Here is a 23,268-nt window from a genome sequence, read left to right as displayed (position 1 = left end):
GTCACAAAACTCCATGTAGCTTCTACTCAGCAAGATAGTCTGACACTCTCACATGAATTTTAGAGTCAGTCAAGCCCAGAATGTAGGCCTAATCAAGTTAATTAAGCACGTTTGGGGGCCACTTTCTTTATTGTTATTTTTAATATATATATTTTATAGGCCTATATCACTATATTTTAGTGGCCTATATAGCCTATATTTAAAATAGCCTGACGTTGTTTATGTTGACTACAACTTTGCAGCTTGAAGGATCTGCACAGTTCATCCACTGGAAACTGTTGTGTCGCTGTTTGACCTTCCCATTGGAAAAGCTGGGCCTCCAGGCGCTCACCTGTGTAGCAGCCAGATGCACCTGTAGCAAAAAAAAAAAAAAAAGTCAGACCACACCGTTGCTCCGCGTTCACACAGGGAAATCCCGCCCTCGTCGCTCACAGCTCAACTCCTATTGGACGACGGGACGAGTGAGCGGTGCCAGTGTGGAGCACCTGGTAGTCAGTCATCGGCGGGGTCTCAGTGGAGCTCCGTACAGCGGACTGGGTAGACAGCAATGCGGACGAGGAAGGGCAGAAACGAGGGGAATAGTCCGGTTTTCTCTTGTATCCCGGCGGCTCGGGGCTTCGCTAGGTCGTAAGGCGTAATTTAGCAGGGATAACGTTTCCGAAACCAAACAGAAAAGGACATTACCAAGCTTGGGAGCAGCTCCGGGACGGATATTTTCCCGAGAAAACCCACATCCGTAATCCAAGCTCCGGTTGTGTGGAATAGTCTACTAAAAGAATGATTGCTTGATTATTTTTATACTGTCTTGTAGCCCCCTTTTTTTTGCCAGCACCGCTTCCCATTTTTCACAGACTCGCCATGGTGGACTCTCCTACCATGAAGAAGACTTTTGTGCTCCCAGACATAAAGCCATTGGATTTGTATGACTGTACTAAAGCAAAAATATGCGCAAGTGTCGGGTGGTTACTGGCAAAGTCCTACGGCAGTGCAGGTAGGTGTAATAGTCTCGGCTGCAGCAGGCCTGCTGAGTTACAGTGTCATTCAGCGAGCTCCTGTTAACACCATAATCCTTTTGTTGTCCTGAAATATGTTTATACTCAGTGCAGTGTGGTGTCGCGAAAAGCACATGCGTGTAGGGGAACTGCAGTGTCTGTGTGTGTATAGCTCAGCGATTTTCAGCACAAAGAGCAGCATATGAAAGGGGGGACCATGCGCTGTTTGCATTTTTGTGACTCTGACACATGTCATTTGTTCTCAGTCAATGGGTGGTCACATTTTATAGGTATGTATGTGTCAGAGAAACGGGCCTCCTCCCTAGGCCTTATCACGTCAAACCATTTTGTCGTATTTCTAGCCGCCAGGCTTCAGTCAGACATCGCAGGCTTCTAGCCATGTTTTTAATCGTGCAGTTAAAAAAAAATGGGACATGGGGCGTTGATGATTTCAAGACCATCCTTTTCTCTCAGATGACAACCCCAGTGTGAGCGTCAGTTTTCAGGAATTCATAATTAGGATCAGAGCAGGGAGCAATACTGTGCACTGAGTGAATAAACAGCACTGTTTTTGTACCTTTTGCAATTTTTTAGGCTACAGCTTCTCAGTCAACAAACCCCCCCAAGAGGAGCTTGTGTTAAGCTTGTGCCAGACCCCATGATGCAAAATGCACCCACCTGAGAAAATCATTTTGTTGCATAGAGCAAACGTATCACAAGACAGTGTTGGTGGTTTCTTGAGAAAGGACTTTGGGAACAGCGTCAGCTCTGACCCTGAGGTGATAACAAGTCTCTTTGTTTTAGAGCCATATACAGATGAGAGCTCTCACAGAAGACACTTTATAAAAATAAAAAACAGGCTAGATGACTTACTCCTTTCCATTTGATTTGAACTTCACTCTCCATCCAAAATAGAAAACAATACAGGAAACACATTCATGTTCCTGGGAAGTCCATGTAAATAAATACACTAGCTGGAAGTTAATGTTCCAGTCTTTTGTCTTTTCTTTTTTTTTTTGACTGGAAAGCGTGTGAGTTGAACTCTATTTTACTTTAACAACATGACTTGCATGTTACACAATCCCAGGCAAGCCCCAGGCTCAGGCTGCTGCTGCTCCTGCTGCCTGTGTGTGTGTGTACTCTGTTTAGCACCTCAACCACGCCCTCTGGTCAAAGTCATCCTCCATGCCAAGCTACAGGAATATAAATACCAAGTCTCTGTTGATGTGCAGTATTTTTCTTAATCAACTCAATGGCCTCACTGATAGCTTCCTGCAAAGTCAAGATGAGATCATCAAGTCCCTTCCCAGAAACTCAGCTGCAGAACAACAGATATCACAGCAGGAGCTAGAGCAGGTCCCCAGCTCTGCAGATCAGTTAACTAATGATGACAATAGGTGACATTTTATCTCTGTCTCTGGGTCTTTGCAATACAAAAATAACTTTCACGTGGACGATGCACTGGATCCACCTATATTTTGGATATAGGAATGTTAAAAGGCTAGATATTAGATATTAGCTGTAAAGGGAGTTGGCAAGGGCCTACTGATATCAAAAAACGATAATAAACAACATTTATAGTCTTATATAGGCCGGCCTAAAATGAATCCATGTGCAATCATGATAATCTGAAAGCTGCTTATGGGCTTGGACTGAAATACTGATGTTAGCCTAGAATACAGAAAGACATCCCCCTGATTGTTACCCTCATCTTCAACACAATCAAACTCATAGTGTCAAATTAACCAACTCTGATTATTGCCTAATGATAACATTGTGGAGCATAATGGTGAGGACTTGTCAAAACACTCTAAATGCTATCAACTTGCAACACTTAATCCCCGTCTCCTTCAGACATGGAAACAGATCCTTCCTCTTTGAATGGAAGGTGGATCATGCCATCCCCACAGTTCCTCGCTGAAGCAATAGGCTGCACACATAGTAGGTGTTCCCTGTAGACTCTGATCCACCCAGTGACACGTTGTTTGGAGTTTCATAATAACATTGTCAACATGCAGCATGTTATCTTGTTGTTACTTGAGACAGTAAATGTTCTCTTATACTAGAGTTAGCTAGTGCTGGTGAATATGTGTCATAAAGGTGTCTTCAAGTATTGTCTAATTGCCTTGACATATATTTGTAGTGGTGTTTTTCATATAGGTCGAGGAGGAAGTGGTTAGACAAGGATCTAATTTATGACCTGTCCTAGTATTTGCTATGACAGATGATATGAGGGTGAGTCAAACTGGGTTGTGCTTTTCCACTGCAATGAGACCAGAGATTATAGAGATTCACCAGTTTGTAGACTTGGGATAAATCGTACACTCATTTAGGTTTTGCACTTTTGTCTTTGAGTCCTTGCTGCTAATGTAATTGGCGTGTCTCGCAATCCACCTGTAAACAAAAATATTTTTTAGGTTAGCTGGAACATTCAATATTTTGGTAATCATTGTGTCACTGTGTTTGGTGTCAAAAATCTTCTTTTTTGAGGTGCAAATCCAAATCCTTACAGCAGTTTGAAAAAGAGCATTGTTTTGCTCGAAACGTCACGCTATTAAATTTTTCTGAAGGGAGCTCATGGTGTGCGGATTTTTTCTCTTTTTGCATTTACTCCTCGTTGATCCAGCACCCATCCCAATTGGGCCTACGATGTGCGTGTCTTTCTCTCTTTAAGGTGCAAATCCAAACCACGTTGTACCTGCATGTTTCAAACCTTGCCTTTAGCATGTTAGCCTACCTCACCTAGCTACAAAGCTGCTCCCTAATGAAATCCTATTGGAGTGATTACTCATTCTTTCCCAATCATCGTTACTATGGTGAGTCAGCAAGGGACAAGGAGCTGAGGAGGATGTATTCTTGCTATTCGTGTTTACTCAAGAGGTAGGATATCATAGTGGTGTGTATTATATGAAACTGTTCAGGTTTCTGACATAGGTCTACTGAGTTGCAATGTGCATTTCAAGATAATGTGATACATTATTGTATGAAAAGACACTTGCAACACCACATTGGGAGTCCAAAGATTAGACTAAGCCACAGAACAGTACACAGATCTATTTGGAGCTGGAGTATAACTTGTGGACGCTTTGGCTTGGCGAATGCATCATGCTCACTTTGTCACGCCACAGACCTGTGTTGCCCTGTTAGAATGTGATTGCATTAAATATGACTTAGAGGCCTGTCTATAGGATGTGCTTCCATGTACACTGACCCTTTAATGTAATTTAAGGTGACTGTGATTCTGTCATACAAGAGTGCTGCCTGCGGTGATGTGTTGCAGGATACACAGCGCTGTTAGTAATGGCTTATTTATGGTAAGTGGACCTGTGAACATGCAGGGAGATTGAACATCTAATTTTCCTTCCAAGAGTGCACAATCAGATATTTGCTCAAACACGTTGTTCAAATACAAAGGCATTGCTTCTGTGCATGCAGGTATGTTTCTCAGTTTAAGCGTAGTATCATAAAAATGAATTCATCATTGGATGTTTTTTCCTCAGCTGGCTTGTAGAATGTGATGAAGTCCATAGTATAACACACTCTTAACATGTAGACAGGTCAAATGGCAATCTCCCACAGTCCCCTCCAAGATGTCTAAGCTGTAGTTCAATGTTTATGTTGGCATCAGCATTTCTCTCAGAGCTAGTGGTCACATGTGGGGTAGCCGCTTTTACCACTGCTAGATTTCGGGGGCAACAAAACAGTATCTGCTTTGTTCTAAAAATGAGAGCAGATAACCATCTGTGTTTGATCCTTTTTCCATCACATGATGAAGATGTTTATACCTTAGATATTATGTGAGGATTTTTAAATTAGCACCATTAGCTCTACCAAATCACAAGGAATACTTGGTTATTAATTTTTCAAAGATGTTCACTGGAAGTGGCAAGATCACCAAAGGTCATCGGGCAGGCACGGGCTGATGCCTTAATGTGACATGGGGTGGAAACGGTGTCCTGCTCTTATGCTTACCTTGCACATGTCTGCATATTTGAGCGTTCATGAATGATTTAATTTGTGCCACGGACGGTTCCTAAAGCGTTCCAGGAAGCAACCTCACAGTTTAGATTGTCTAATCCAGCAGGTTTTGCAGACTGCGGTGCCGTCTTTTTAATAGAGAGAGCTACTTAATAATTATCTCCGTTACTGTGACAACCCTCTTGAAATCCAACGATGACTGTTTCGCTCAAATGGAGAATGAGAAAGGTTGGGAGGTCCCAAAGGAGCCGGTTCGGTGGCTGACTCTGACTAATTTCCAATTTTCGTTTGCATGTGTTTGTCTTGCTCTGTGTCCGTTGATTACTGTCGGACACGTGTGGTAATGTGTCGGCGACACAGCCAGCATGCTAGCCCAATCAGTCAATGAGGTAGAAGGACACATGGCTGCTGTTATCAGCAGGATAAGCAATGCAGGTCAGTACAGACAGAAGCTTACACAGCTGAACTGGCAACAGCTATGATGACAGCCAGGCTGTATCAGATCCACTGTATGTTTTAGGAGTTTAGCTCATTTTTTCATAACGAAGAGAAATTAAGAAGTAGTGTATTTCTCTGTTGTCCTCTGTTATGACATTAATAATGTTTCACTGATGTAAAAAAACAAACAATGTTTTCTTTCCCCCTACACAAACAGGTGAGAGGTCAGGGTCAGCTGCAGCACAGAGCTCATGCAGATGGTAGGGATTATGTCAGAATCTCCTCAGTATATGGCAAATGCTCGCTTGAATCTTTTTGCTTGAGAAGTGAGTTACCTGCTCACCATCTATGAATATGTGGTCACATGTTAATCATCATTCCACTCATTTGACTTTTGCCTTTCTACTCAGTCTAGTAGATAAGCACTGACCCCATGACCTACGAAAGTGACACAGAGGCTGTTGCTTTAGTTTATGCAAACACTAGCTGGTGTTTTAAGTAGTATTGTCATATTGGCAGCATGATGGCACTTTTTGTTTGGGCTTATATTAGTTGGTCATTATTTTTATTGCCTCCTATTTCTTCTTAGTTGTGTTTTCACGTTAGAGTAATGGTTTATACTTATGTTAGTATTTATGTTGTGCAGGTGCATGATTTAGAAATAAAAAGTGTGTTTGTTCCAAGTTTTCTTTGTAATATAGTGTATGTCACACACAAAGTCATTATTCAAGCCCAGACTGTCTCATATGGAAATCATGCATATATCGACTTCTCTCATCTCATTGAGTTGAGGTATTTGCATCCTACTTTGCCTTCTGGTGAAGTTTTTCTTTTTCTTTTTCTCTTTTTCTTTTGTATCATGTGAGTACCTGGTTGCTTACAGCACTACAGTGAGCATTGTAGTTTTGGCACGCAGGCGCATATTTAATACGGAATGGATCATGTGTCAATGTCAATATTGTGTAACATCTATAGTCATCATGGAGCAACAGTGGGAGACAGAGAACAGGGTATTGTCTCACCTCTGAAGCTGGGCATTTAGTTTTGTTGTCTGATCGATGACACAACTTAAAATGATACGTCATGACACCTCCCTGTTAATAACACCTTTGTTGTTCTAGTAGGTACAGTCTCAAACGCACGTTATTGTAAAGTTTGTTCCGTGTCTTCTGCTAGTGTTTCAGCTTGTCAACTTTTCCCCCAAAGGCCTTTTAAAACAGTGAGATGCTCATTCCAGTATGTTTACACAGTGACACAGGCTATTCAGTTTGCTGCCGCTTTGGTGAATGCAGAGAGACCAGTTTTAGAGAGGGTGTGTTAAGTGTGTGTTTTTTAAGGATAATTTTATTTGTCTTATCTACAGAAAGGCTGAAAAGATCGTTTCACTGTGTTGATCTAGCCACACTACTTTACTACACTTCCTCTAAGGCGAGACAGACTCACACACTTATTTGCTTTTGATTTGAGTTTTTATGTTGTAGATCGTAATCAAGTTGTCGATTTTAGCTTCTACGATTTACACATGTTTTTGAAGATCTGAAAGAGCGATTTTCCCAGAAGCTTAGTGCGGGAGTGAAGCAAGAGGTTTAAAAGAAGAGGAAAGAAACAAGTGGCAGAGCATCTTGTAATCTGCAGATGCCAACATCTGAGCTCATCATGCCCCACTGACCTTGATGCTTGCTCTGCCCTACTCACCCATATAATTATATAGTATACACCAGCTGTCTTAATCTGCCACTGAACCCAGCAGAGAGCAGGTTTCCAAGCCAGCAGCAATAAATGTTCATCATGATCTTTAACTGTCCCTCAGCACATTGTGTGTTCAGTTCTAATCTGCACCCAGTTTTCTAAAGACTATCTGTATGTTTTTTCTCTCGGTAGAAAATGTTCCTGCAGAGCTACGCGATCCCTTCTACTGTGACCAGTATGAGCAGGAGCACCTTAAACCTCCAGTCACGCGCCTTCTGCAGTCCTCGGAGCTCTACTGCCGGACCTACAGCCTGATGCTGGGGGGCCCCGGAGCCGAGGCACAGCCCAAAGACAATGCTGCCCTACTGGAGCTTCTCACTCAGAAAGGCATCGTCTCCAAAGACAAGGACACACCGGTGACCGACGCAGACCTCCGGCATAAACCCATCAAAATGGTAAAGTTATGTGAACAGTAAACACACACAGTTGATCGGGCAGTCTTGTGGGATAGTGGGAGTGGGAGGAGGTGCCAGAACTGTTGCTTTGCTAGAAACTGTGTGTCACCTCCCGTGGAACCAGCTGCTCTGCTATCCAGGAACCTGCCGAAAAGCAGAAGTGGTTGAGTGGTCTAGGTTGTTGATATTGGGGCTTGTTTATGCTTTGATTCTAGGGATTAAAGGACATCAAAAAGACCCCGACTCACTCTCCCCCACCCCCATCCGCCTATGCTGCCCCCAGCTGATCCAAGAGGATGAGTGGATCCAGCTGCTAGGACTAGGGCAGTCACAGTGACACAAGGGATGACTACTTTAATTCCAGGTTGTGAGAGGGAGGGAGAGTCTAGATTCAATAGATGGTCCGGACCAGAACAATAGCTGAACAGTTGTGGTGAAACTTTAGATTCTGTGCTGAGTGAATACTCTGTGCTGGCTTAGTGAGTTAAATCAAGAGAAACTGGTTTGTCCTCTTAGTCCTTGACAATGTAGCTTTCTCTTCCTACCCCTCCCACTTGTATAATATAGTCACAAGTTCTTCAGCCTGAAAACCCACTGATAACTAAGTTAGCTTTCTAAAGAATCATAATAGTCTTGAAGAGGATGGAAGCTTTTATGTCTGATGGAACATAAACTGCGTGTCCACTTCGGCTGACACAACAATTACACATTGTAACTCAATTTTTAAGTATTCTAACAAACCCTCCCTTTAAGCAGATTATCTTCCTCAAAAAATGGCATGGAATTGCATTTTCCCAGCCATCTTGGTTCATGGATGTACAGGCTATTGTATGGATGCTATGTGGGGAATGTATAGGGATCTGTATGTATTGTGCTTTTAGTAGAAAGCTGTTTGCTCCACTGCTGTTGTCTAATGCACTCTGCAGCAAGTCTGGCTGTTGTGATGATACACTTAGAATTGATACGGTCTGTGTGCATCTGTGACATTATGGAAGTAGTACAGAAGTATTAGCAATGGGGCTTGTTGATGTGAGACTTTGAATGTTGATATTGGTTGGCCATGCCTAACGTGACAAAATTAATCTAAGTGTAAATGTCAGCATGTGACATGCAGCCTTCACTGAATGTGATGTCTTGGAGTGTTTTGTGGAGGAGCTTTTAAACCCTGCAGCTGCTTGCTCTTGTAGTATTTCTGACACAAACAAGACTTAAATATAATAATTGTATGTATATATACATATATAAACATAAACAAAATACAACAATGAAACATCAAAAACTGTAGTATAGTAACAGTTAAAACACTTTTGCCGTGATCGTTATCAGTATAACAAGATTAGTTATTACCTAAGGACACAGGAGACTTATTTCGTGCTTAATGTTGCTGTAATTTGTGTGCATGAAGCAGTCTACTGTGGGTGTTGCTTCCTGGTCAGACTTTGGACTCATCTTTAAGTCCAAATTGTGACACTCTTATTTTGGCTGTGACTGTTGCTGTTGCTGCATGTGCGGTTGGTGAAACTGAATCAGCCTTCCTTCCAGCTGCCGCTTGGCCATAGGCTGCTCTCAGAGCCTTTCTGCCACTGCCTGGCACTGTACCTACAGTGTGGCAGGCAAGGAAAGTGGGTCATGCTGCAGCAGCATTAGAAGGATGGAGCATCAATGTGGGTCTTGGCCAGTAAACGGCTTTGGAGCTGCAGCAATCTGCTGCAGCACTGCCGCATATCACAGCTTCACAAACAAGAGGATAACATATAGTGCATTTACATAAAAGTATGTTGAGTCATGCTTGTTGCTGACATGTAAACACGACTGCCAGCTTATCTGCCCAGGCGATGTTACTGACTTCTTAATTTGTTCTCAATCAATACATCACACATCTTGCATGACTGCAGTAAAATTGGGGAATTTGGCTCTTGTATAAATCCAAGGATGTAGGTTTATCCTAACCCCATAAAGTTGCTACTAGCACTGGCTGGGGTTGCTGCGCCAGCTAGTGACCTGATCTCTATAAGGCGAATCTGTCGGTGGGATGATCAAAGTAGGGCAAAAACAGATACATCATAGCCCACCTAAATATTACAGTAATCAGACTGTAAGCTGCTGCTACAGGATGAAGGATCATTTATTGTTTATCCTCACATCTAGTTCATGAAATTCCTTAGTTAATAGTAAAGATATTCAGGAGAGGAGGGAAATAAATGGTGCAAAACATGATCTTGGACAAATGTTAAGGGAGATTGATTTTCCTCTTAATTGCTTGTTACTAGTCTAAAATGAAACATTTTCACCAAATCATCTCAGATGTGACGGTATATTTGTGTACATGGCCCTGATGACATTACAATCAATGTAAATTTATGCTCCTCCCGAAACTCAAGCTGAGAAAGCTTTACATCCTTGGGCCCCTTTAAGTGGGAAATGGCAATGGCACCTCCAGCTGCCTCTACCCTTTTCTAGTCGAAGCCCAGCCCCCATCACTCCTGAGATTGAGGATAAAGATCTGTTAAGATTAGAGATAATCTGCCGACTGAACGTCATCATCCACTACTGGATGACACACCAGAGATGACCAATGACTCCCCATGCACCTAATATTTCTCACAATATCAAAATTGAAACATTTTTTTTTTTTTCGTCTACAGTTGGTTGAGATAGTAGGAAATCATCATGCATGACGCGGCAAACTCGCTGACACTGATTGCACTGGAGACGGGGTAGACATTTGTTCCCACAGTGACAAAGTAAGTCATGTAGCCATAATGCAGCTAACCCTCTTCTGGTCCTCTGTTGGTTTTGCATAGGCACTGACACTTTGTCTTAAATCATACTGCTGTGTTGGCAAGTTTCTGCTCAAGCGAGCATCAGTCAGGAGCTTAGTTGAAAATAGAAGTGGCAGACTATCAGAAACACTAACCATCATCTTACACTATTTGTTCTGCTTTGAGCCTTCGCTAATGGGAAACTAACAGGGAATAGCAATTGAACTTACTCCCCCGTATGCAGAACAAGTTTGGCGTAAAGCTGTTCTGGAATATCTTTCCTTGTTTAAGCATACAGTTGATGTTCATATGAGTGTTCATATAACCATATATCCTCCTGTCTAAAATCCCCTGCTGGGCCCCAGACCTGCCTGATCCCCCTGTTTGTCTACCCTCTGTAGGCACCAGGCAGGGAAGGGGGGGGTGGGGTTAAGTCATATTTCAGGCATAATCAGATTTTGCCCTCATAATTTCACTCACTGATCCACTAGCTACCTTTGCAGCCTTTGTTTGGCACATTGTTGACATGATTATGTAAGCAGATTTGCCAAACAGGGCCCCAAAGATTTCACGTCGCTGGCTTTAATTGATGAGGTATTAATTTTTCCCCTCTGTCACGTCGGTTTGAGGAGCGCTAACTGTTCGCTGGCTGGATGTTTCCGAGCACAGAGCCGGTGCTAAGCCAAAAGCACGGAGCAGTGCTGCGGTCAGGCTTGTGTTGAGATGCATTGTGGGTCAGCTGGTTGGTTGTTATGGTGATCTGGCAGGCTCTGCGCTGTGTGTTCATGAGTTGCTCCTCTTTCCCCTCTCATTAGGCAGACTTGTGATTTAGCTTAGCGAGCTCTCCTGGGTCTGCGAGGGAAAATCCACCAGCAGCGCCCCCCCCCCCCCCCCCTCCCTTCTTCTCCTTTCATTCTGCACTTTAGTCATGAATTACTCTCCACTCTCTCCTCTGAATAATTACTGTACACTATGACAACAGGGTTGGCCACTTGCACTAAGTCTGTCTTTGTCTCATGTTGATTTCTTGTTTTTTCTCTCAGTCATCCTGTCTCCCTTCACACAGTGACAGCGGCTCCAACCTGTGATTACACTTTGTGGCTGAATGCAAAAATATGTTCCTACCTTAAATCATTTTTTTGTTTTGATCCTGAGAGTTACAAACATAGTTACAGGCAGAATTTAGCCTGTTTTAGACCTCAGAGATCGTGGGTGACTTTATTTAATCAGGGAGTCTCATTAATCTGTCTGTTCTCTTTGTTGCTGTTTGTTAACTTGGTCTGTTTACTGCAGACAGGACTCCTAGTCCTTGCACACAATTTTATGAAAAGATAATACAGCATAGTATAATAAGAAATGATGATATAACATTGTTATATCTGTATAATATATGATTCGGGTTAAATTCAACCATGTTTGATGTGTCGCTGCCTGCTAGTGATAGTAGTGTAGTAGTAGTAGTAGTAGTAGTAGTGATAGTAATGGTGTTCTGAATCAGTCAGATTGCAGATAGCTCACAGAAGCCCTAGTTCATGTATCACATCATTTGTCCCCTTCTGCACTCAAGACATTTCCACTTAGCATACAGCATATAAGCAGCAGCTCTGGCCTTGGCAACAGAGTTGGAAGGGCAGGCCTGCCAGGCCCACACAGCTCCCAGTGACTGACTGCAGCACATCCACAGAGCTTGGCCCAATACTATCTGACAAGCCTTTGCTGGCGTAGCCCGCCCTGCACGCCCCAGCACCGGGTCTGTCCAGGTCAGCACTTTACATCAGGGTTGAGTAGGCAGACATGCAGACAGGGCTCATGCACGCAGCTGGACTGCCACCAGCCACCATCAGGGGCAACATAAGAGGTTAGAGTAAGAATGCCTGGCCCCTAAAGTGGAATTTGTAAGTAGTAAAAAGGGAACAGGCACTGATTTGCACAGATTAAGCTCAAAACGGAAAAGTGGAGATTGTAGGAGTGCACCCACGACAGGAATGTGTTGTTTGCGACTTGCCTGTCCCCTCCATTGACCAGAATTAATTATTATAACAAGGAGATTGTTTCAGTTTGCAGTGGTGTGGAGAGAGGGGCCCCAGAGCTGCTGTTGTATAGCAACTAAAAGTGATCCAGAGATAGAAAGGTCATTTGGTAAATACACTGATAAGGATAAAGAGGGCAAAGGACAGGAGTGCTGTCATGACGAATCCAAAGAGTAAAATTGTTATTTGTCTGTATGAATTACATGCACATGCAAATGGTTTAATATCTGAATCTTTAAGTACATTTGGTTTTAGCTCCATGGCACGAACAGAGCACAACTTCTAATGAGCTAACAGGTTTATAGAGTTAAGCCATTCTCTCTCTGACTGAGCTGATAATGTTGTTGGTGTGTTTTAATGGGCTCTGGCCATTAGAGAGCACAGTAATGGTCTCGAAACTATGAGGAAATGTCTGTAGGATACCAATACTTGAGAGAAAGGAAAATATATGTCAGCAAGATTGTTTTTGTTTGGTTGAACATGTCTGGGAAGAAGTGCACATGTTGTAAATAGCCTTTATAGTCGTAGTTTTCTGTCTAACAAAAAACACACTCATGCACCGTAAATGCAGAAAGGATATGGAACACCTGTTTCTTACAGAGAATGCTATTCTTTGTTGTGCTTCCTGGTGATCTAGTTTCACCTCATTTTATCCTGCGGTCCCTTCCACATGAGTCATACAGCGATATTTCACTGCGCAAAAGAGAAGGGAAGTGCACTGGAGAGAAGGCAAATAAAGGGAAAGCAGCTGAGGAATGACAGTCCGGGAACACACGTGTTATCATATTACAGGTTCATTGCCTCTTTAATGATTTAACTGTTGTACAAACATGGGTCCAGAGTTCACCCACATCCACTGATGTTTGTGTTTGCTTGCTGAGAGCTCCTGTCAGTGTTTCTGCTGACTCACAGCTGGCTTGTGGTGACCTCTAGAGGATACTGCCTGTAAATAATGAAACTTCTGCAGGAAGCTGCTCGAGCAGTAGAAACGTCTGCATCCAGCATTATTGTGTTAGCTGTAATTGATTAATGCTGTCGGGCTCTCCGGCCTCCGACCGTGACTGGTCCCACCGCTGACGCTCCATCTTCTTTCTCCCATGCGATCGGCGCAGAGTGCTCACCTGGCAGTGATAGATGCACTGATGGCCGTGGGAGCCATGGAGACGGTGACTGCGGTGAAGACGTGTGGTTCAGCTGAGCGGCTGGGTGGAGCCTCCCGCTGGGAAGATGCTGTGCTTCACTGGGTGAACGGGGTAAGGACCAAACCGAAGAAACACTGATCACTGAGTGTCTCATCAAAGACTTGATTTTTCTCGTCAGTGTCTGTTCACTTTCAGAAATTAGGATGTTGAACTTCGGTTCTTCAGTCAAATATGTTTTATGAATATGACAACAACTAGAGAGTCCCAGTATGACCTCAGGGGGACCTGCATTTTAAGCAAACCTAAAGCAAGGACAAATACCAAAGCCAAGTGCATTTCTGTTATTAGTAAAATTATGGAATAGCCTTGACAATTAATTAAAATCATGCACAACTATTACCCAATTTAAAAGGATGTTTAAAATCAATGTATTGAATAAATATTTAACACTAGCATAAAGTAAGAAAATTATTATTACTAAATGGTGGTTCCGTTTGTTTCGTTTTGATACTATTCACTTTACTTACTCTCTTCGAGTGTAATTTTCCTACAAATTTTGTTTTGTTTTGTTATTGTAATTTTTCTTCCTGTAAACAGGGTAGGCATTAATAAGCTTTGCTTCTGCCTTCGCCCTTTCGCCCATATAAATTTTGACTTGTTTGTGTATGTTAATGTTTTGTGGAATGGACGAATAAACCAATCAATCAATCAATCAATCAATCAATCAATCCTTAATTAATGCCTGTTAACTAATTAATCTGTTTGCCCTGTTCTCAGTTAAATCAGAAGCTGAGAGAACTAAATGAAGGATCCAAGACTGACTCGTCTCAGGCCATTACAGAGCCCCAACCTGTTCAACCCTCTGTGAGTATTGCATTGGACATCCAGTGTATTTCTATCTCTTGCCACACACTGTATCCAAACACATAATCTGTCCTGGATTATGTACTTATGGCTATAAAAAAAAGTACCCGCCTGTTAAGCTCATATTGTTGCTTTGCTGCGCTGGCAGTGCCTTTACCTACTCTTGCTCTACAAGCATAACAAGTACTGGTTGACACAATAAGTCGAGGGCAGCGTCACTGCTTTGTCAACAAGGTTGTCTTGTCGCGTCAAGAAATTGCCGTCATCACAACCCTTTCTCTTCTTTGTCTAGTTCGTCCACTGTAGGCTTAATACCTGTCCTTGTGCTCCTGTTCTCCACTTCCTCGTCTTTCTCTTTCCTATCCCTCCTTTCTGACAGTGTCCTACTCGCTGGTACTGGAAACTTGTTCCTGTAAGTTCTCTCCTTTCCTCTGCTCCTCCCCCCTGTCCCTCCATCCCTCCAGTGTCTTCATCAAATTTATCAGCAAATATCTGATGGTCAGAAGGTTTGTTTTCTGTTTTTGTTTTTTTTCCTCCATATGCTGCTGTGAAAAAAACTCATGTGCATCACGTACTAGTCTGCACGTCAAAGTATTCATGTGACAGGGCGGGGCATCGCAGGGGTGTGGAAGGCACTGTTTGTTGTTGACACACAAGTGCTTGAATCACAATAGGTGCTCCAACAGGCCTTGTGTACGATGTACAACCGGTTCTTCTGGTTGTGTGTGTGTGTGTAACAGAAGGGTATTTTCTGTGTGAAAGGCTGCAGGAGTTAACAGAGATTGGCTTCTTGTCAGCTGGGTCCCTGCTGATGGTGTTCTGTTTTCCTATATACTGAAACTATTTTTTCTCGCTTTCCCTCTCTGCCTCATGAGACCCTCACTCGTCCCACTTTTTCCTGACAAAAACCTCCCCTCTTTCTGCTCTGATTAAGTCACTCCACTCCCTTTTGCATCTGCCATTTGTTCAACTAAGCCATCGTCTCACACACTGGCATGACCTTCATTTGTCCTCTTTATCACATTCATGCACAGCTTTATTTTTAACATTCTGTGATATTTCACTATGTATGTACACCTTTTAAAGCCTGATTTTGATGGTGATTTTTAACCGTTACTCATTATCTACCAAATATTTTATATATAAACATTTTTTTAAATCACACAACAGTATTTGATTGTGATTTGTTGTTGTTGTGTGTTTTTTCTAGCTCCGCTACAGGAAGGATAAAATCCAGTCCAAACAAAAGCCCATCTTCCCAGTGGTGAATGAAGTCAAAGATTTGTCCAGTGGCTGTGCGGTTGCTGCTGTCATACATTTCTATTGCCCTGGTTTGCTAAGACTTGAAGGTATCAAGGACACTGTGCTCACTGACCTCAACAGGCCTTTTATTCTTCAGCTTTTTATTATTTTAACGCTCGTTTCCTTCTCTGTCTAAGACGTGTGTATGAAGGACTCCATGTCGGTAGCAGACAGCCTGTACAACCTGCAGTTCATCCGTGAATTCTGTGACAGCTGTCTGAAGGGCTGCTGTCACTTGGCACTTGAGGACATGCTCTACACACCACAGGAGCTTCAGGTTTGTACATTCACACCCCTGATAGTTAACCGACTGCATGAAAGAATAACACGCAAAAAAAAGAGTTTAATAAATAACTGGTTTATTCTGTGTGGTTTGTTTAGGTCAACTTGCTGAGTTTCCTTGCAGAGCTGCTGAGCTGGTTTGAAGTACGAAGGCCAGAATTTGTTCAGCCAATAGACACATTGGGTGGGTGTCGCTAATGTTGGATTGCTTTGTAAACACAGGTCATGAGATCGAATACCTGTTATCTGAATATGTCTTACCAAGGGTTTTCCTTTTTTTTTGTTAGATGGATCCACACCGTTATCACAGAGTTGCAACAGGTACAGAAGCTCTTTGAATATTATTTTGCTTTTGTAGTAGTCGAGCATATCCCTGGGATGCACCAGTTTGTACTGACAGGCTGTTTCTCTGCCTTACAGTACCTCCCCTTCTATCTTCAAGAAGCCTTTCCTCCCCATCTCCTCCCCTGCGTCAGGTAAGATTAGGGCATTCCTCTCCTCATCACTTCAAGCTAGTGTTGTGTATATGTTCGTATCATTTTACAGTCTGACTCACCTATTTCTCTCAATCCTTGTTTTTGTTTTAGTTGTTTGGTGTTTTATGGTACTCTCGTTTTCTTACTTTGACTAATATGTGAAATGTGTTGTGCAAAACTGCATTTTTTTTGGTTTATATTGGTGTATTGTTTGCCTGGTATATGCATCCTGTGTGTTGTGCATCCCTGTGCGGTGTGCATGCTTTTACATGTCTGTGTGTCCCCCATTGTACTCAGGATCTTTGACTCAGTCTACCTCAATGTCTCATATAGAAGGAGTGGGAAAGACATGGAGCAAGAAACCTCTCAGGTAGAGCCTACAAGTGGAATAAGGTTTAAACACTGTCTCTTATACTTGTTTTTATTGTACTTATACACAACTTTTTTTTACTTCTTCTTCTTCGTAGCCGCCCCTTGTCAGCTGTATCCTTCAGCATTCCTTTTGGCCTGGACAGTGATGTGGATATTGTAATGGGCAACCCTGTGATAACCCGCTCTGTGAGCTCAGACCAACTCGGCCCAGCAGGCCAAAACATAACCCGGGGCTACACCCCTCCTGAAGACCTCAGCCATTTGCTCAGCAAGCCCCCCGGCCCCAACGGCCCACAGAGAGCCTCCTGGTCCACCCAGACTCCCGGTATTCCAAGGGTATCGGAGGAGAACGGCCTTGCAGAGAGCGAAACAGGAGAGCTGCCCACCATTGAGGAAGCCCTCCAAATTATTCACAACGAGAGCAAGATGGAGCCACGTTTACACCCGGATGGTGCTCCTGATGGCTTCTACCTCCACTCTCCTGATGACCCTGCTAGTTCTAGACATAACAACAATTTAGCACCCATCAGCAGCTCTGCCCCGACACGCTCAGGAATTATGTACCGGCCCACAGGAGAGTCCAGGGAGCCCGCTCGCACCAGGAACACCTCTGAATGTTCACGTGATGATGACTCAGTCCTGAGAGATGGCAGCGTGGACTCTGATGCATCAGAGGACATGCCCAAGGCTCAGTCCACTCCAACCACGCCTGCTGGCGCACACTCTGCAAGGGGCAGAGGCGAGTCCGACAGCGGTGTGAAGATGACCAGCTTTGCCGAACGCAAAAAGAAACAAGTTTTGGATTCTCCTAAAGCCAGCGACTCCTCTTCTCCTCCGTTGACCACGTGGGCACAAAAGTCTGAAGAAAGTCCCAGCAAGAGCCCACAACTCAATAATGAGATGTCTGAGCTGGGAGCTCGGCTCGAAGAAAAGCGCAAAGCCATCGAAGCCCAGAAGAAGCGCATTGAGGCCATTTTTGCAAAGCACCGGCAAAGACTGGGCAAGAGTGCCTTTATGCAGCTAAAGAGGGAGCAGCGCGATGACGAAGGCGAGGAGGAAGGAGCGAACGGCCAGGTCAGCACCTCATCCACAGAGGAGGAACTCTCTCGGTTGACATTGGAAGAAAGACTTGCACGCATGGAGGCAGAAGAGCAGGAAGACGAACAGCGCCCCTCAGTGGAGAATGAGGGTAATGCCAAAGGGGGACTCAACAAGAAAGCCAGTCACTCCACAGAAAAGGCAGGAATGCCAGGAGAGAAGGGTTCTGGGACACCAGGTGAGAAAGCGGTAGCTCCACTAGGGGACTATAACAATGCTGTATCGAAGCTGACTGCGGCTCTCAGCTCCCTGCAAAGTGACATGCAGCGGCTGACTGACCAGCAGAACCAGCTAATCAAGACGAAAGCTTCAACTCCCAATAACAAATCCTGGGTTATTCCAGCCAGCCCTAAAACCCCCACCCCAGCCCCTGCACGCATGTCTCGAGAATCCACCCGAGATTTAAATTCAGCCTCCTCCTCTCCGTCTCCATCGCGCAGAATCGCAAACCACGCCACTCCTCCGAAATCTCCCCAAGTCCATCGCAGAACCCAATCGGTGCCGCCTAAGAGCCCCAAACACCACCAACACAGTCGTCCCTTAGACATTAAGGTCCCCACCATATCAAGGGTTCTCAACACACCTCAAAATGTGGACAGCATCTCCCACCGTCGTCGTGTAAATCCCTGGCAGTCCCAAGTCCAGACTTCATCATCATTCTCCATTGGTGACTCTGGCAGCCTGGATGAGCTGTACTCACCTGGACCAACTCCTGTTCCCACGCCAACAGCGACCCCTCTACCAACACCTCTACCAACACCAACGCCTACTCCAACTCCCCGTCCTCCCGCAGACGATGCTCTGTCGGAGGTCGGCTCCAACGACGATCATAGTATATTTAGCATGGATCTGGAGGCTGGGTCCTTGCATAGTTATGCATCTAAGAAGGACGGACTTGCAGGTGGGGGCTGCAGCTCTGGTGCCCCGTCAGAGTGTTCCTTCGAGAGTGATGCCCCTGCAGGGATGTTGAATGGCAAACGCAGTAGTTTGGTGGAGATCTCACTGTCTGCTCTGCAAGATGGGGAGGACAATGAGCAATTACCCGATGCTTTCTCTGACTCGATGAGTGATCGGACAGAACCAGAGATGAAATCAGGCGTCGGTTTCTTTTTCAAGGTAAGTGACCACTCAATATTACTGTATACGTCGTCCTAAAAATGTATTTAGTTCAGCGCATGCATGCTTTTTCTTTTCTTTTTAATACATACATGCGTTTTCATTTGGGCCTTTGTAATTAGGATGACAAAGAGAGGCCGGAGGATGAGATGGCTCAGCGAAAAGCAGCTCTGCTGGAGAAACAACAGAAGAGAGCAGAAGAGATGAAAAGACGCAAACTTGAGCAGGAAAAAGAAAAAGAAGCAAAGTAAGATCCTTTTTATTCAAACACCTGCATTCACAACCAAATGTAGCCTTTCTAGTCTTACATTAAATTCAATGAAACATTTTTTTTATGTTACAGTTGTAGTTTTGCAGCATGTGATGGTTAGGATTCACTTATTGTCCTAAGTTTAGTAAATGCAAGCAAATGTGGCTATTACTGGTGATACATTTCCATGTATTCTGGTTTTGCAATGTCATTGTCAGATTTTATACCTCATCATGTCCTTCTGTATTTACAGCAAGCCTCAGTGGATGATCATCGAGGGCTGGGGGAATAAGAGTGAGGACAGACCTCAGACCCCAGGCACCCCTCCAGCATCGCGCACCCCACCAGTAGAGGGGACTCCCCAGCGCAGAGGAGACTTCACCAGGCAGGAGTATGAACGGAGGCACCAGCTGAAGATCATGGAGGACTTGGACAAAGTACTCAGACAGAAACCCACCACAGTTCGAGGTGTCAAGAAGCAGAGACCTAAGACTGTGTTCAGAGATGACTCCGTCCTCTCTCATAGCCCCGTCAAAGGTTTCATGGGTAAATACTTTAAATATAACACGCATTAACACACTGCTCTTCATATGTTCTCGTCCTACATTCACATGCAGTTGCTTTATCAATGTAGTTTCTTATAATTTCCTTTTTGCTCCTCTTTTCCTCCATCCAGGCTCCAGACTGAACAAAGTGTACTCCCACTCAACCATGAACCTGTCCTCCATGGCTAATGACCCTAGTGGTCTGTCTCTTAGGAAATCTCCTAGGTAACCTGCCTTATTAGTACATTTTAATATAATGAATCATTAATTACATCATTCTAATTTATAAAATTAGGTAGACTTGATTTTTCAAAGTGTATATATGTAAAATCTGTAAATATCGTCTGCCAGAACAATTGCCTGCAATTTCAAATACTGTCAGTATATTGAGATTGGTCCGATCAATGTGTGTGAGGGTGTTCCCGTCCGATTGTATACATGTCCTATGGTATAGTCGCCCTTATCAGTAGTCTAGAGGCCAAAGGCACATGTATACACAGACTCAAGGTCTTTTAATGACTTTCTTTCTTTCTTTCCTCCCCCTAGCCGTTCACACTCTCCCTCGCGGCTGATGTCACCAGGACGAGCAAGCTCTCATAACGGAGACAAGGACTGGGAGAACGGTTCCACTATTTCCTCCCCTGCCTCCATCCCAGAATACACAGGTATGAGATTTGTGCCAGAATATCAGACTTTGTGTGGAACTATAAAAAATGAATCTCGTCAATGTTGTTCTGTTGGATGTATTATTACATTTGGAAACGCTGTATCTTACAGGACCAAAGCTGTACAAGGAGCCTAGCTTTAAGTCCAACAAGTTCATCATCCATAATGCTATCACTCGCTGCTGCCTGGCTGGCAAGGTCAATGAACCACAGAAAAACAAGATTGTTGAGGTAAGCCATCATGCTGTGCCAGAGTCCAACGAGGAGTTCTATCACGACTAAACTGTAAGTGGCTGTGATTTATGTTTTCAGTTTTACTCAGTCATTGTTTTTTTTCCTGTGTCTCTATCTCTTCAGGAAATGGAGAAGAGCAACGGCAATCACTTCCTCATCCTCTTCAGAGATACCAGCTGCCAATTTAGAGCAGTTTACACCATGATCCCCGAAACCGAGGAGATGGTACGGATCACTGGCATCGGCCCCCGCACCATCACACCAGAGATGGTAGAGTCCATTTACAAGTACAGCTCTGACCGCAAGCAGTTCACGGTCATCCCGTCCAAAACCATGTCCATGAGTGTTGACGCCTTCACCATCCCTGGTCACTTTTGGCAAAAGCGACCAGGAACTCCCAAAAAGCTCGGCACCCCCAAATAAAAGACACACACGAGATGGGTAGAGATGTTACCATTCAGGGAACCTACTCCCGACTTGACTCCTGTTGTCTTGTTGTTTTGGCCAGTGAGGCACTTGAGATTGTTCATTACCCAGATAGACTAGCAGTGGACAGCATGACTGAGCTACCAACCTGGACCCCAGAACAATCCAGTTAACTCTACATGCCAAGAGAACGGGCCAATCAGTCCCTCATTCAGCCAATGTAGTTCCACTAGTTTCAAGAGCTTCTGATTGGCCCTAGATTGTAAAATGTAATGCAACTGATTCTGTTGGGATGAAGAATCCTCTTTCCCTTGCACCCTGCCCCCTCATGCATTGCCTTACCCTGCCCCCCGGAGTCATTTTTTGCGACTCTTAGGTAAGAAAAAGAGGAGACAACCATACTGCCTTTGCCCGCACAACAGTATTCTGGGCCAGAGTAGTTCCTGCCCCTCTCGATTCTGCTTGCTTTTTCCTTTTGCTGCCTTTTCTTCTTCTTCTTCTTCTTCTTCTACTTCTACTTCTATTTCTTCTTCTTCCAGGGCTCACTCTCTCTCCAGTCTACTGAAAAAGTGGCTCAACTCTCAGTTCTGATAGGAGATCTCAGCTGAAAATTAACAGCAGGTAATACTGCTCTCATATGAATGTAGGGCACACACTAACCACTCATTCCATTCAGGGGTGTTTTCACTGGTTGGTCAGGACCAGAAAATACCACAGTGGGTGGTTCCTCTGTGGGCTGCGCTGGTGGTGACTACTGTGGTTGTCGGTGGACTCGCACACCTAGAAACTGCCTGTGCCCCCATAGCTTGTGCACTCCACTCTCCTTCTATTCAGCTGTAGACATCTGGATGTTTTTTTTATACAGTTTTGACATGTTTTTGCTGGACAAATCGCTTCAGCCTTTGAGAGCTGAGAGAAGAATGACATTCATGTGACTTTTCATCTGAAACTGCTTTCTCATTTTCAACATGTGATGAATTGAAATGTTACCTGAGCTTATCTTGAAAAATAATACTGGAAACATGAAGGAGGGCTTTATCATGTTTATCATTACTTGGATACGGCTCTGTGTGAAGATGATAATCAATGCTAATTTAATATATACTGAATGATGATTACTTTGATTTTTTTTTTTTGACAATGATTTGTAAAAAGTAAGTTGACCTTTGTAAGCTATGAATAAGCTAGCCTGCTGCTTGAGCATTAGTGAGATGTATGTTTGGGATGAGAATGAGTGAATGAGAATGAAAAGAAATTGTCAAAACGGATGAAAATTGCTGAAACCTTTTGTCTAGGGATTAATAAATCCTTTAGGTCACTAGGAGTCTGTTTCTTATTACGATTCCCTGTTTGTGTGTCTCTGCATATAAACAGTGGTTTTCTTTCTAAAGGGTAGTTCCAGACTATAATAACCCTCATTTTCTCCACACTGTCTAGACACCTTCATGTACAAGTGGAGGACTGTAAATGCCAAACTTTTTTTTTTCTTTTTCTACCAGTCCATGCTATCAGAAAAAAACACTACCCTGCATTTCCTTGTGATTAGGTCAATCTAATCACAATGTGTGGGAAATTGGCCCTTCTCTCTTCCTTTAGCACTACAGCAGCTGTCAGGTGCAGCTGTCTTCTCTCAAATCACTGACTGCCTCCAACAGTTATATTGTTTGAATGAGATTCCACTTCAGATGTGAAAAAAAAAAACATGTTGAGGGGGAGCATTTAGAAAAAGTAAAAAAAGATGATTGATTCAAAGTGTGAGTGGAGGAGTGTATATTGGAATAACTGGATGTTTGTATTTATGTGTTTGTAAAGAGTAGTATGTGGTAGTTTAACACTATATTTTGATTCTGTGCAATTCTCCCCTAGAAATCCCTGCATCACCCAGAGGTGTATTTATTTGGTTTGCATTAGATGCATTTGATGTTTAGTTTCAGTTTCTACTTATGTCTTTTCTGTTTTTTTGGTTAAGGTGGTGAGTCACTCATTCATGTCATAGAATATGTCATAACATTTATATTTTCTTTTTCTTCTGTTCTGTCGAATCTGTGCCAGCACATTATGTATGTTCATTTCATAAATTGACTATCTTTGGAAACTGGACCAGACAAATAAAACTCATTTTTAAATCATCGTCATCTATGTTTTTTCATTC

General features: G+C 43.5%; 1 protein-coding gene across 2 annotated transcripts; it reads left to right on the top strand.

The window, feature by feature from the left end:
• Nucleotides 1-512: 512 nt before the first annotated feature.
• On the top strand, nt 513-23,246 carry camsap3 (calmodulin regulated spectrin-associated protein family, member 3). Of its 2 annotated transcripts, none has more exons than XM_083977806.1 (17): nt 513-991; nt 7,290-7,552; nt 13,457-13,597; nt 14,264-14,350; nt 15,561-15,699; nt 15,790-15,929; nt 16,034-16,118; nt 16,222-16,255; nt 16,355-16,410; nt 16,744-16,780; nt 16,878-18,996; nt 19,119-19,243; nt 19,500-19,792; nt 19,923-20,016; nt 20,338-20,456; nt 20,569-20,687; nt 20,814-23,246. In XM_083977806.1, the coding sequence occupies exons 1-17, from the start codon at nt 859-861 to the stop codon at nt 21,111-21,113; spliced, it is 4,284 nt and encodes a 1,427-aa protein (XP_083833932.1). In that variant the 5' UTR covers nt 513-858; the 3' UTR covers nt 21,114-23,246. The 2 variants fall into 2 exon arrangements, with proteins under 2 accessions (XP_083833932.1, XP_083833931.1); XM_083977805.1 differs by having other exon boundaries at nt 16,708-16,780.
• Nucleotides 23,247-23,268: the final 22 nt, after the last annotated feature.

The sequence above is a fragment of the Trachurus trachurus genome (genome assembly GCF_905171665.1).
Source record: "Trachurus trachurus genome assembly, chromosome: 8".
NCBI lineage: Eukaryota > Metazoa > Chordata > Actinopteri > Carangiformes > Carangidae > Trachurus > Trachurus trachurus.
This window is presented reverse-complemented; position numbering and strand designations above follow the sequence as displayed.

Bases quoted from the DNA above. Each gene is read 5' to 3' on its own strand.
- camsap3 (XM_083977805.1), top strand. From the start codon at position 859: ATGGTGGACTCTCCTACCATGAAGAAGACTTTTGTGCTCCCAGACATA. The intron at 16,119-16,221 runs GTGGGTGTCGCT...TTTTTTTGTTAG, and splicing joins TCAGCCAATAGACACATTGG to ATGGATCCACACCGTTATCA. The intron at 19,793-19,922 runs GTAAATACTTTA...TCCTCCATCCAG, and splicing joins CCCCGTCAAAGGTTTCATGG to GCTCCAGACTGAACAAAGTG.